General features: G+C 52.6%; 4 protein-coding genes across 4 annotated transcripts; 3 read left to right on the plus strand and 1 right to left on the minus strand.

Annotated features, from left to right (window-relative positions):
• Positions 1-3,906: 3,906 nt before the first annotated feature.
• Positions 3,907-4,899, plus strand: CTAM01_14735 (uncharacterized protein; the record flags this gene model as incomplete). The annotated part of the gene is made up of 1 exon (XM_060530734.1): positions 3,907-4,899. One exon carries the CDS (start codon positions 3,907-3,909, stop codon positions 4,897-4,899), a length of 993 nt encoding a protein of 330 aa, XP_060374658.1.
• A 1,940-nt stretch (positions 4,900-6,839) lies between these two features.
• CTAM01_14736 (uncharacterized protein) lies at positions 6,840-7,090 on the plus strand (the record flags this gene model as incomplete). Its single annotated transcript, XM_060530735.1, has 2 exons — positions 6,840-6,971; positions 7,022-7,090. The coding sequence occupies 2 exons, from the start codon at positions 6,840-6,842 to the stop codon at positions 7,088-7,090; spliced, it is 201 nt and encodes a 66-aa protein (XP_060374659.1).
• A 1,640-nt stretch (positions 7,091-8,730) lies between these two features.
• On the plus strand, positions 8,731-10,230 carry CTAM01_14737 (uncharacterized protein; the record flags this gene model as incomplete). The annotated part of the gene is made up of 3 exons (XM_060530736.1): positions 8,731-8,822; positions 8,886-8,958; positions 9,031-10,230. 3 exons carry the CDS (start codon positions 8,731-8,733, stop codon positions 10,228-10,230), a joined length of 1,365 nt encoding a protein of 454 aa, XP_060374660.1.
• A 544-nt stretch (positions 10,231-10,774) lies between these two features.
• On the minus strand, positions 10,775-11,572 carry CTAM01_14738 (uncharacterized protein; the record flags this gene model as incomplete). Its single annotated transcript, XM_060530737.1, has 1 exon — positions 10,775-11,572. The coding sequence occupies one exon, from the start codon at positions 11,570-11,572 to the stop codon at positions 10,775-10,777; it is 798 nt and encodes a 265-aa protein (XP_060374661.1).
• Between the last annotated feature and the right edge of the window lie 163 nt (positions 11,573-11,735).

Genomic DNA, 11,735 nt, shown 5'->3' on the forward strand with positions numbered 1-11,735 from the left:
TCCTCGAGAGCCTGACGAAGCTGATCTTCGGTATATTGAGGCATTATATATAGAAGAAGACATGTGCAAAAGATGAGCCCATTTGGACGCGAATTGAAAATGTTGTGATAAAAGGAGGTTGGGGGTGGGCATTGGGTTGTGGTGGATTTTCGCGTTTTTGTGGGTGCCAGAAACAGGGGGGTGCCAGGAAGTGGGTATGTTGACTTACCGACCACCCTCAACGTAAACCATCTCGTAGGCTTGAAGCTGCATAGTCGCTCCATGCAACCACCATTCGCGGCAGAGAGTCGGCAGAGGGTCCCGAAAGAAGGATGCCAGGGAGCTTCAGGCAACTGACCACGACTTGAAGCCATTGATCGTCGCGACTCTCTTACTTGGGAATATTTGTTGATGCTTATCTAGGTTCAGATGGCAAAACACGGTATGTGAGTATGGAGGCTCCATTGTCATTTCTAAGCATTTCATGATGCGTAACAAGCCTCTAGTCCTCGACATTGCATGGCATTAAACCCGATATGTCTACATGTACAAAGCGATGGTGCCCGTATCGAGATCGGGCCCTGACGCCGCTATCATCACTGACAGTGGAGTTGAGCCCTGTGGCCCTACAGGAAGGCCGACGTCAACTAGTCATCTAATATCGCCTTAGCCAGGACTTCCCCGGGTTCTAAAGCCCACATATTTGAGATTATGAGTCTCTCCTCGATCGATGTTTGTCTGAAGCGGCTCAAATGGGTAGTGGAGGGTGACATGTGAGCAATAAAGGCACGCAATAAGCGGCACGCTTTCCTATTGGCCGAATGGCTCTGTGTTCGACACCCCGCATGCGTTTCTACATTAAGAACAGCATATGCTTGCTATCACCCCACCTATATCGACTGCTATTTATACAAAAGTATGCTCTATTAGTGCTGACGGGAGCATTTTAAGCTTGATGATGCCCTTGTCCTTCAAGTGCTTGGGGCGATGCATGCCATCTCATTCAGCCGCGATCCTTCAGAACAGTATAAAGGATTGGGACTCCCGAATTGCTGACGGGCTGGGGTTTCGGTCACCGACAGAATCTCACAGCTAAAAGAGGTATCACCGGTGAGCACACGCGAGCTCTTGCAAAATAGGAAATCCGTACATCATGTCGCAATAGACGTTGGACGAGTATAGGACCTCAATCGGGCAGCGCAGTTTGGCGTTCCCCTTTGATTGCGTTCCTCTCTACAGTAGTGGCGTTGAAGCAATGCGGCGCCCGTCATTATTGGGATGCATAGCATGAGCTGTATCTAGAAGTAATAATTAGTTTGATGACATACAGAAGCCTCAGCATGTAGGTATGACGGTTGACCAGCCTTATCCTTTCAAATGCAGCTTGCAATGGCTAGATAGTGGCGAATACCTCTCCTCTCGATAAAGAGCTCTGTTCTGGCTGATCGTATGAAAAGGTAGTCAGGATTGCGATGATCAAAAATGGGTGTAAGATCCGAGTGATAGCCTCATGATGGAAGTTTATTCATTTCGAATTGGCACGGTCTCGGGGGGCGGACATTGCAAAATCGCAACGTCCGGTCTGCACTGACAGCCGGTAGGCTTGCCAGACGTCAGCTGTTCTTTGACGAGAGTGCGCCAAACCTAGACCTGAGCGCACTCTACTAGAAGCATTCTCTGCAGCAACTTCTGATTGCCAAGTAATTTCGAATCGATTGAGTATCGCTCTTGTCGACAAAGCATGTCAATTCCAGCTCTAGACACCTCTTGGAGCCTCAAATGGAACCATAAGCGGTGGTATAAGCCGATTGGCCAACACGCGTAGTTGCCTTTCAACAAAGGTTAGTTCGTTTCACCAAACAAAAGGTGTCTTGGTAATCCAACATTAGTTAGTCCTCTCCAGAAGAGAAAACTAATTTGCTTAACCTCCAATCTTCAATCAATCAATTAGGTGTGATCATAACGCCACCGTGACCTAGGTCTTCTGGTCTATCCCGTCTGTGCTGCCTTCGGGAGGCTGAGGCATTGCGGTACCTGACAGCAAACGTTGAAAAGTTCTACTACCAGTTTACTCAACGAACGGATTCGCCTCCAACCGCCTTCCAAAACCTACTCACAGACATTCGCATAATCTTACCTAGTATCGCTTCAGGGGGAACTGAGCCATCGAGACCAAGGTGCAAGAAATTGACTTTCCGCGTCTGAATTTCCCAGAAGTCCCAAGTGGGCCAGAACTTTGGCCATTCTCGGCCCGGCTTCTTACTTTGCGCTGACTTGTCATCGTCTTATGTTCTCCGCTTCACCATGAACATTGGTTCTATTCGGACACTCGGTCCAACTTCTCCCTAAAGGGCCGCGGTCGCGAACGAAATCGATGAAGGCAAAAATCAGCAAAGCGGAAAGTACATCCCCTTGCATTGAACGATAGCGAAGAGGCGATTTTGCGCGGCTGATGTCACTGCTAGCAGTGCGGCCCCATATCTACGGACTAATCGTGAAGCTGAACTTGAGATACCGCAAGTACCAGACCGAACTAAGGTGGCCCAGGCGGACTTTGGCCAAGCCTGGGTGTACAGAAACACTCGGTACCACTCTGTGCAGCCAGAATAATCGTGGGAGTTTCTATAACCCCGGACTGCCGGCCGGACGATACTCCACTTCCTGGGCATTTTTTTTCTCAGGCAACGAAACATTTTACAGCTCCTTCTAATATTATCAGCCATAGGGCTGAAAATGCATCGGATATTCCATTTGCACGAAATCTCACGTCAGATGGGGCTTACAAGGCCACATCACCTAAAGGAATACAATTGCCGAGCAATGCAGCATTAGTGCTTCCTTGCTGTCGCTTACTCACACAGGTGACACGAAGATGGCTGCAAACGCTGTCCCCGCATCTTGGCTTCAGGATGAGTACGAAGGTTTCTGGAAGCTTGGCAGGTTGGCTTCTACGACCAGTGCTTTAAGATAGAGCTTTCACAAAGGACATCGCCTTAGTTCATTTCCAGGTCGCAATCTAGACTAAACTCAAAATCATCTCGTCAATCTCACAGCATGGAAATCCGTTGGCTTCTGTTAAACGATGATACGTGCATCCTAATTGTGATATTTACAAGTGATACTGCATCGTGGCGACTGTGTGCCCCGGATTTTGATATAAAGTCGCCTACACGACGGTGTTTAAACTCTTCCCGGGGCCTCGGGATTATTCACTCGTTGGGAGACGGGGCCTCGGGCTGAGACAGAGATCACACTCCGTGTCCGGATCCCCGAAAGCGAGCCCCTCCCCAACACGAGCGGGGAAGATCAGTGACTACCTACTGGCTACTGACAATATCTTGATGCCAAACACGAATAAAAAGCCACCCGAGGCTATCTTTGTCTCTGTTGTTCTTTAGCTCGGCTACCAAGTCCACTGGCGTTGTACTACCTGTAGGCCCTGTCACTAGATCGCCCACAAGGGTCCCAACAAGCCTCTGGGAACCGGTGCGGGGTAGCCGTAGACTGCCATTCCCTTGAACGTTGCGGATGAACTTGTAGCCCCATTGTGCCGAGTTTCCCTTCTACTGTGTCCCGTTGTCGAAGCATAGTGCAGTTGATGTAACCATTCTCCTTAGGCACTCTAGACAAAGTCGGACTTAGCGCCCGGCTATAGCACGCCGGCGTTTGTTGCCCTGATGAAGCGCATTAGTATCTACAAAGGATTCAACGCGAGGTCGCGGGCCTCGGCAGGAATCTGACCCCGGCATTCCATACGCTTTTCGGCAGAGATAAGATCACATCTCGTTGACTCCAAGATCAACAAGAACTTCAAAATACGATTCGTTCAGTAGCACCCATATCGACCAACGAAATCGCACACAGCGGCCAAGCACGTCTCGGACAACTTTGATTTTTGGACAGAACATTTGAAACACATCAGTCAAAATGTCGTCAGAAAACCTACTTCCCAGGCCACCATACGACGCCCAACTGGTCCCGGCCCTGGATCGCATGACGGCTTACCCGCGAGATAGGGATGGCATAGTCCACGGGCGACAACTACGAGCGACCGCAATGGCACCTATGCAAGCAGCGATACGAAACGACGAAGACCTACTTGTAGAGGACCGTAAAATTGCTGGGCCAGACGGAGAGATCCCCATCGTCATCTTGCAGTCCCGGAACCCAAAGACGGCAAGTGGCCAACGCCCAGGCATCGTATTCTATCACGGGGGCGGCATGGTTCTCGGCGATGCCTTTCTCGGGATCCAGCCGTTCGCACGCATAGCAAAGGACTTTGACGCCGTTGTCGTCAGCATAGAATACCGCCTGGCACCAGAGCACCCGGCGCCCGCGCCGCAGGACGACTGCTACGCGGGCCTCCTCTGGACGAGCGAGCACGTGCAGGAGCTGGGCATCGACCCCGCGCGCCTCATGATTGCAGGCGTCTCGGCGGGCGGCGGTCTCGCGGCTGGAGCGGCATTGAGGGCGAGGGACACGAGCGGGCCGAAGCTTTGCGCGCAGCTGCTCGTATATCCCATGCTCGACGACAGGGACACGGGCATATCCAAGAAGCAATTCAGGGACGACAAATGCTTTGACGCGCTGGACAACAACGCTGCATGGGGCTGCGTGTTGGGAGAGAAGGCAGGGTTGGAGGAAGCGGACGTGAGTCCCTATGTCGCGCCGGGCAGGGCAACGGACCTCTCCGGACTGCCACCGGCATATATCGACGTTGGAACCGCGGAGCCGTTCAGAGATGAGAACGTGGCTTATGCTACGAAGCTATGGGATAGCGGTGTGCAGGCGGACCTGCATGTCTGGAGTGGTGGATTCCACGGGTTCGACCTGTTGGGTCTCGCTGTAGGGTCAGACGTCGCCAAGGCTGCCCTCGAGACGAGAATGGGATGGGTCAGGAGACTATTTGGCGCGCAGTAGATGTTTGATACTATGTCAACATCAGGTAGGGTCACCATAAATGGAGAATGGTATGAAGTCAGCATCCCCGTTGTTCGCTCATCGGCTGCCAAGCCTCTTGACTGCGTGTCGTCCCAAACTCTTGCTGCCTCCTGTCTGCAAACAGCTCAATCAAGGGGAAACTCCTTATTCCATCCGGACCACCGGTTGACTTCAAGGAGGCAGAGAAGGAACACTCTCTACGAATGTTTGCTTCGCTGGTGAAACGGATGACAAGAGCCCGTTAACAAAATAACTGAAAGAGCTTGCAGAAACTCAGCCAGAACTTCACAATGAACTTGACTCAGCCACCTATCTGATGGCCACTGAAACAGTCTGACCTTTTCTCGGGTGCGGAAACTGTGCTGCAAGCGGTCAGATATCTCACCTAATTACCCCTTCATCGCCTAGCGGCTCGCCAAGGTGCTGCACGTCAACGTCAGATGAACAGATTCAGAGAAACGACATCTGCAGTGTCCCAAATAAAACAAAACATACGAGCGCAACCGCCGCCGGTCCACGTCAAACTCGCCTTAGTCACAGGCGGCGCGCGGCTGGCTGGCGAACAGATCCTCTCGGAAGCCCTCCCCCTCAAATCTGCCAGTGTGGTGGATAAACCTGACTCTGCCGTCTAAGCGCCAAACAAACGTAGCTAAGGTAGGTCAAAGAGTCACTGTCGACAGGTCTCCAGGCCACCACACGCCAAAGTCGGATGACGGAACCGAATTGACAAGAGCAGATATTCGAACAGTCAGGCAGAAAAATCTCCACAGGGAGGGGTCGGAAATGGAGAAAACATGAGGCAGGAAAAGAGACAGGAAAATCTTATTTGCCCACACATTCACTTGCATCTAGGAAGATGCCGGCGAGCCCGTCAAGAGGTGTGTGCCTCCGTTTCAGGGGTTTGACATGGTAGACCATGATTGCGCGGCTGCCGTCAGTGCGGGGACGATGTCAGTGACGGGGAGAGAAAAAGATGAGAGAAAAGTCAGGGAAACACGATGTGCAGTCTGCAAGGGGAAGAGAAACGACGACCACTCCACAATACTGAGGAGAGGGGAGAAATGTAAGCCTTGACTAGGAAGACACTTCGAGACGCTTTCCGCGCCTTGGCCATCCGGGGCCACGGGCTCCCGTCATTAGTCCAGACGGCACAGCCCGTCTTGCGATCTGCGTCGATCACGGTGATCGATCCGTGTTCCTCGTTTGTGCCTGGCTGCTGCAAGATTGGTGTTTGAGACGTACATATTCCGTGGGCGCGCCCGAACCCCGTGTCAACTTGGTGGAGAAACAGGTCAAGATTCTACCCCGAAACTCATGACCATGGTACCATTGAATCAACAAAAGTCGTGAAAACACATTTGTTGCCCGTCCACGGCACAAGTTCGTCTCGAACCACTCATGTTCTGCCCATGGACCAGTGCGTCCTGGAGATACTGTGAGATATTCCGATAATAGACCAGAACCGGAGCCTTCAAGGGCGACCTCAGGCGTCAGACTCAAGGCCCGAGGTTTAGTAAACAAAAAATTGGCAAAGTAGGCCGAGGTGACTAGATCGACATGGTATGGCGGCGCCTGAATACCTGCTTGGCATCAGAAAGCCAGTGAGTTTCAGACTTTCAGTCCGGTGCCGTTGCTTACACAACAGCATTCGTTATCGGTCCAAAGCATTGGAGTCGGAGATTCATTGGAACATCTTGATGCCATTCGTTCACGCCTGGCGAACATGCGACTTGAAATTAAATGCCTTTTGACAGTTTGAATTAAGCTCGTTCCCTTTCTTCATCCACGAGTGCGAGCTCCGCGTTGCGATAACGAGTCGAACTCTCATGCTGCATACAGAAAGAAAGATTCTTTGACATCCAAGTGGATGGGAAATGATCTTCAAAAGATAGACGGGGTTTAGAATATTCCGCGTGAATATGATTGGCTGTAACCGGCCGGTCGAGGATGTATCTGGCGGCCGACTACGACGGGGAGTCGGCGTCGTCGCCGAGGACATACCGGACCTAGACATAGACGTCTCAAGAAGTGGAGACCCATTGTGTCGATATGCGAGGCGTCAAAGGTAAAATTTAGAATGCTCTCATCCTTTTCCTCCCGAATGATGACTGCCTGGCGGATCAAGGTTCTGAGCCGGGATCCGAAGGGAGGGGACCGGAGCAAGTCATAGTCGCTGGCACGAACGAAATTTGAACGAATCATTCGAGTCTGCGTCGTAAGTTCCATGATGAGCAGTTTTATTATCTCGGGGGCTAAATGGGAACCGGTAGGCATAGTGTAATCGTCCAAGAAATACATGACAATTTGTGTTCATGGTGGTCCCAAGTGGCCCTCATCGATGACCTTAGGCCCAATCCGCTACTATGAGATCTACTAGCCAAGCAAGATATACCATTTCGGGACAATTGGGCATCTCGAAGAATTGGAATCGTTTTTCCCATGATTTTATCAGATCCCATCATCAATCCCACCGGCTCGGCGACATGGACAAAATTAACCAGGCAATCTGGATTCCGAAGGGAAGGGATAATGCTTCGCCGGCAGTGAACTGAGCTAGTCTCTGTACTACCCCAACATCTAGATCAACTCGATTCTTTGGGTGCCGTTAGCGCGGAAGAGTGCCGGTCTGATAAGCAACCCTGCGTTCCAGAGGTCTGGATCCGGACAGGGGGAGGCCACAAGTAGGGCAACTTCCTTGACTGTTGATGATTACTGATTTCAAAATTCCTCGCACAGAAATGCGCTCAATATCCAGCCAGCCAGCTTTCGTAGTGGCTGGCGTGGTCACCGATGGGAACCACATCGCGTCTCGAAGTCTAGATCGACCATTCCATCGGGGACGACGTCTCCCCTCGAGCTCACCACAAAGAAGAGTGCAATTACTTGTTCGGCAAGCTGTAGTAGCAAGAAAGACTAGTCCACATAGCGTAGCTCGTAAGTCAGCTTTAGCTAGCGTACCGAGTGAAGAATCAAAAATGGTTCACGCTTCTTGGGGCCCGTCGTGCCTGTCACCTCTTCATGATTGGTGTGGAACGTATCATCTACGCGAACATGGCCGCATCCGGCGATTCTTACGCCACCGCCGCCTCCAACTCTCGCCAAGCTAGATGCGGCTGGAAGCTATGTAGGGTTTTCGTAAATCGTAAACTCTTTATCGTCATTACTGCTATCGAAGCACCACAGTACCTCAGCAAGACTCAAGCCTCTCCGAGTCGGCGAATCCAGTCGGCCGGGGCGCACCAGTGAGCTGCGGCGAGCCACAAACTAAGTCTAGCTCTTGGAGTCTTCGCGAACACTTCGCTCTTCAGGGTCGAAGACATTGAACCATAGAACTATCCGGCCCTGCTTGTTCTCTCGATAGCCAGCCACGCGGAGAGGCTTGTCAATTCTCAAACCGCGCCATTGTAGCCCTCGAACTGTCAGATATCAGCCCACCGGCTTTGTTGAAGACACTTGGAGCCAGTTCGTAGCGGGCGGGCGCTGGAATACCTTCAAAGTCCGCGTCACACAGTTTTCCCGTTCGGACTTTGTTGGAGGTTTTTTGGTGTCGTTAGTGAGTTCGTTGGGAAGCCCATATCGTTGTGGCATATCCCATATCAATCTTGTCGTGGGAGTACATCCAGATCTTTGCACATCACCCATGTCCTTGGCACGATCACTTCTGAATCAGATTTACGGCATCGAAATTGGTTTGGGAAAGAACAATGCCATAGGCCGTTGAGAGATCGTCACCAAGAAGTTTCACCTGGGATCGTCGGCGCAATTACATCTTTGGCGACTAGGGCATAGTGAAGGCAGTCATACATCACGATGGTATCCGGTAATGAGAGCTTCGGCGCCAGTCTCGAGCGTCAGAGTTGGATACACTATTCAATAGGGATGGCCTTCATCTTCCTCAGAATGTTCGTTCAATAGGCCCCTGTCAGCGGTCGGAAAGGAGCCCAGCTAACATATTTCCTTGATAGGTATGGAAGAGCAAAGAGGTTAGGTGGTGTCTCCAACTTTGAAGCCGACGACTATCTCCAGATTCTCGCAGCAGTATGTTCGACCGCGTGTAGTATCCTCTCAAGAAACTAAACAATCGGAAACTGACCCCTTATCGCGTGTTAGGTGCTCTTCACCGTCCTTGTAGCCCTCCTCAACATTATCACCGACGGAGGCGGCTCGAACCTCTACCCTCCAGAACTAGAAGGAACCTTTACCCAAGCCGAGATCGAAGACCGCATCCACGGCTCCAAGATTGTCCTCGTCTCGGAGCAGGCGATGTTGAACCTCATCTATGTCCTCAAAGCCTGCGTACTGATCCTCTACACCCGCCTCACCCTCAACCTCGCCGCTCAGCGCCTCGTGCGTTGGCTAGCAATGTACGTCGCTCTTGGATGGACCGCGACGCAGATAACAATGTTCGCCGCCTGCCGTCCCTTCAGCGGCTACTGGGCTATGCCGCCACCCGACCCGCAATGCACGACGTATGAGAACTACGCCATCCTCCAGGGCTGGTTCAACATCTCTTCCGACATGCTGATGCTAATGATTCCCCTTCCGCTCGTCTTTCGTATGAAGGTGCCCTGGAAGCAAAAGGTCGTTCTCTTATTCGTCTTCAGCCTTGGCATCTGCGTCATCGTCGCGGCGCTGCTGACCAAGATCTTCAACCTGACCGACCCGTACAGCCCTACGTACATGCTGTGGTACATCCGTGAAGCGAGCGTGGCCGTCTACGTATCGAACCTGCCGCTTGTTTGGCCGCTGCTGAGGGAGTGGTTCCCATTTCTGCGAAACCTCAAGACTGCGGGCGTGCTTCCGACACCGTCTAATCAGGCAACGGGGCACCGGACGAAGCAGGATGCGAACATGTCGTCGGGTGTCACCGTTCACAGCACACACCGGGGGCCTGCGCCTGCGGGGGTGCCAAACTCGAGGAGGCATACCTTTGAGGAGTTTGGGAGCTGGCTCAGCGCTAGTGACCTCGAGCTCCAGAAGCCGGCGCGCGTTTTGAGGTCGACCGCAAGTAGGCGGCACATTTTGGAGGAGCACGATGACGACGAACCTGAGAGCTCAGCTATCGGGGAAGAGAAGAGCGTGAAGAGGGTGTCTTTGGTGGCAGAGTATAGCGTTGGTGACGGGGAGAGTAGCATGGGATTAAGTCCAGCGCCCCAGCTTTCGCCTTTGGAGACCGATCACGGCATGATCGATTGGGAATATCAGCGTCAGAGTCGGTTCATGCGTAGGTCAGGAGCGACAAACTCTACCGTGGGACATGGTCTGCTTGCTTCGGAGGAGCGAGACCGGAGTCAGGGCGCAGCGAGTTGACCAAGTGAGAACTGACGTTAGGCAGTCTCTCTGCGGGATAGGCAATGGTTCGGGGTTGGCTTACTGGCGTCTATGTTGGGTTCATGGTTTGGGGATACCCTGGGACTGCTTTCACGGCGTTACATTGTAGTTATCGACATGCTAGGAGGGCCGGCACTCAGTCTGGCCGAGTATCTGTGCTCAATGATACTGATTATTCTCGATAACATACCATGACCCAGATCGTTGTGCAGTCGTTAGTGTCGCCATTGGGGATGGTCAATAGACGGAACTATGTCCGCCGATTCGCTGCGCTGTGCCAGGGAGTCATGAAGTTTGTAAGAAGTATTCGTATTCGCGTGCCTCAAAGGGCAATGGTATCTATGAAAGGCATGAAGAACAAAACAACAGGGGTATCGAAGCAATTCCAAACATCGCGCAACATCTTTCCGTCTTCGGCTCGTAGTCGTACTATTCGCATGTCTCGTCAAGTTCCCGGCCGGCGGGATGTTCCTTATGCAGTACTCCCATCCAACTTGCGGTTCAGGCATTCGTCCAGACCTGCTCAGTCCAACCAACTCCAAGTGCCAGTGACCCTGCCTTCGTCCTTATTGGCCAATTTGTTGAAAACCGCCGGGCTTAAATCGAGATCGGTTGGCGCGCAGCCGGTGCATCGATCCACAACGGTGACATCCACCGATCCCTCGCCATCACGCCGGACGCGGATCTTCTTGCCGCATAGCGGGTTATTGTTCGGATTGCCGCCGCTCTGCACGTCGTCCCACAGATAGTGCGAAACCGAGACAATCATGTCGCTGTCGCTGCTCGTCTTTCCGCAGGCGCCGAGCCCGGGAGCATAGTACGTGAGATCACCCGTGTGAACGTCTTGGTTGTTCGGAAGCGGTAAATCTTGCTTTCCTCCGCCACGCTTAGAGAGACCGAGGCCGAGGGCTAGAGGGAGGATGAGCAGGAGCAAGACCGCTAGGGGCAAGACAACGAAGAGAAGGAATCGCTTTCGAGAAAGGCCAAAGTAGGTCTTTTGTGGCGGGAGGAGAGCATCGAAGCGAGCTGCTGGGGAGGGATGGGCCTTGGATGCTGTCGTTGCGCCTGTAGCGGCCGCCGCGCCGGTGGTAGGAGCGGTCAGATGGGCGTGATCATCTGAGCGTTGGGTATCCTCTTTCGCGAAGCCACCTTCGTTCGTCGCCGTGGGAGCAGCAGTGGTGCTATTGTCGCGTTGGTGGCCAGTCGTCGCTGGAGCGAAGCGATCAAAGAACGAGCGACGCTTGTTGGCCGTGGGGGTCTCCCAGTCGGGGGTCTGGTAGGTTTGCGCCGGGCGCTGGATGCCTTGTTCCTCGTCGGTCATTGTAAGGGTGAGCGATTGTCGCAAGATGTTTCAATGCCGCAGGAGCTGTTGTGTGGTACTGTTGAGTCGTCAAAGACGAATCGAGGGCATTGTTCGTGATCAAAGACGCTGTGTTGTGGTGTTTTGGCAGGTTATAGGAACAGGTGAAGCTGTCTCGTATGCG

Source organism: Colletotrichum tamarilloi (genome assembly GCF_030869305.1).
Source record: "Colletotrichum tamarilloi strain Tom-12 chromosome Unknown Scaffold_133.1, whole genome shotgun sequence".
Lineage (NCBI taxonomy): Eukaryota > Fungi > Ascomycota > Sordariomycetes > Glomerellales > Glomerellaceae > Colletotrichum > Colletotrichum tamarilloi.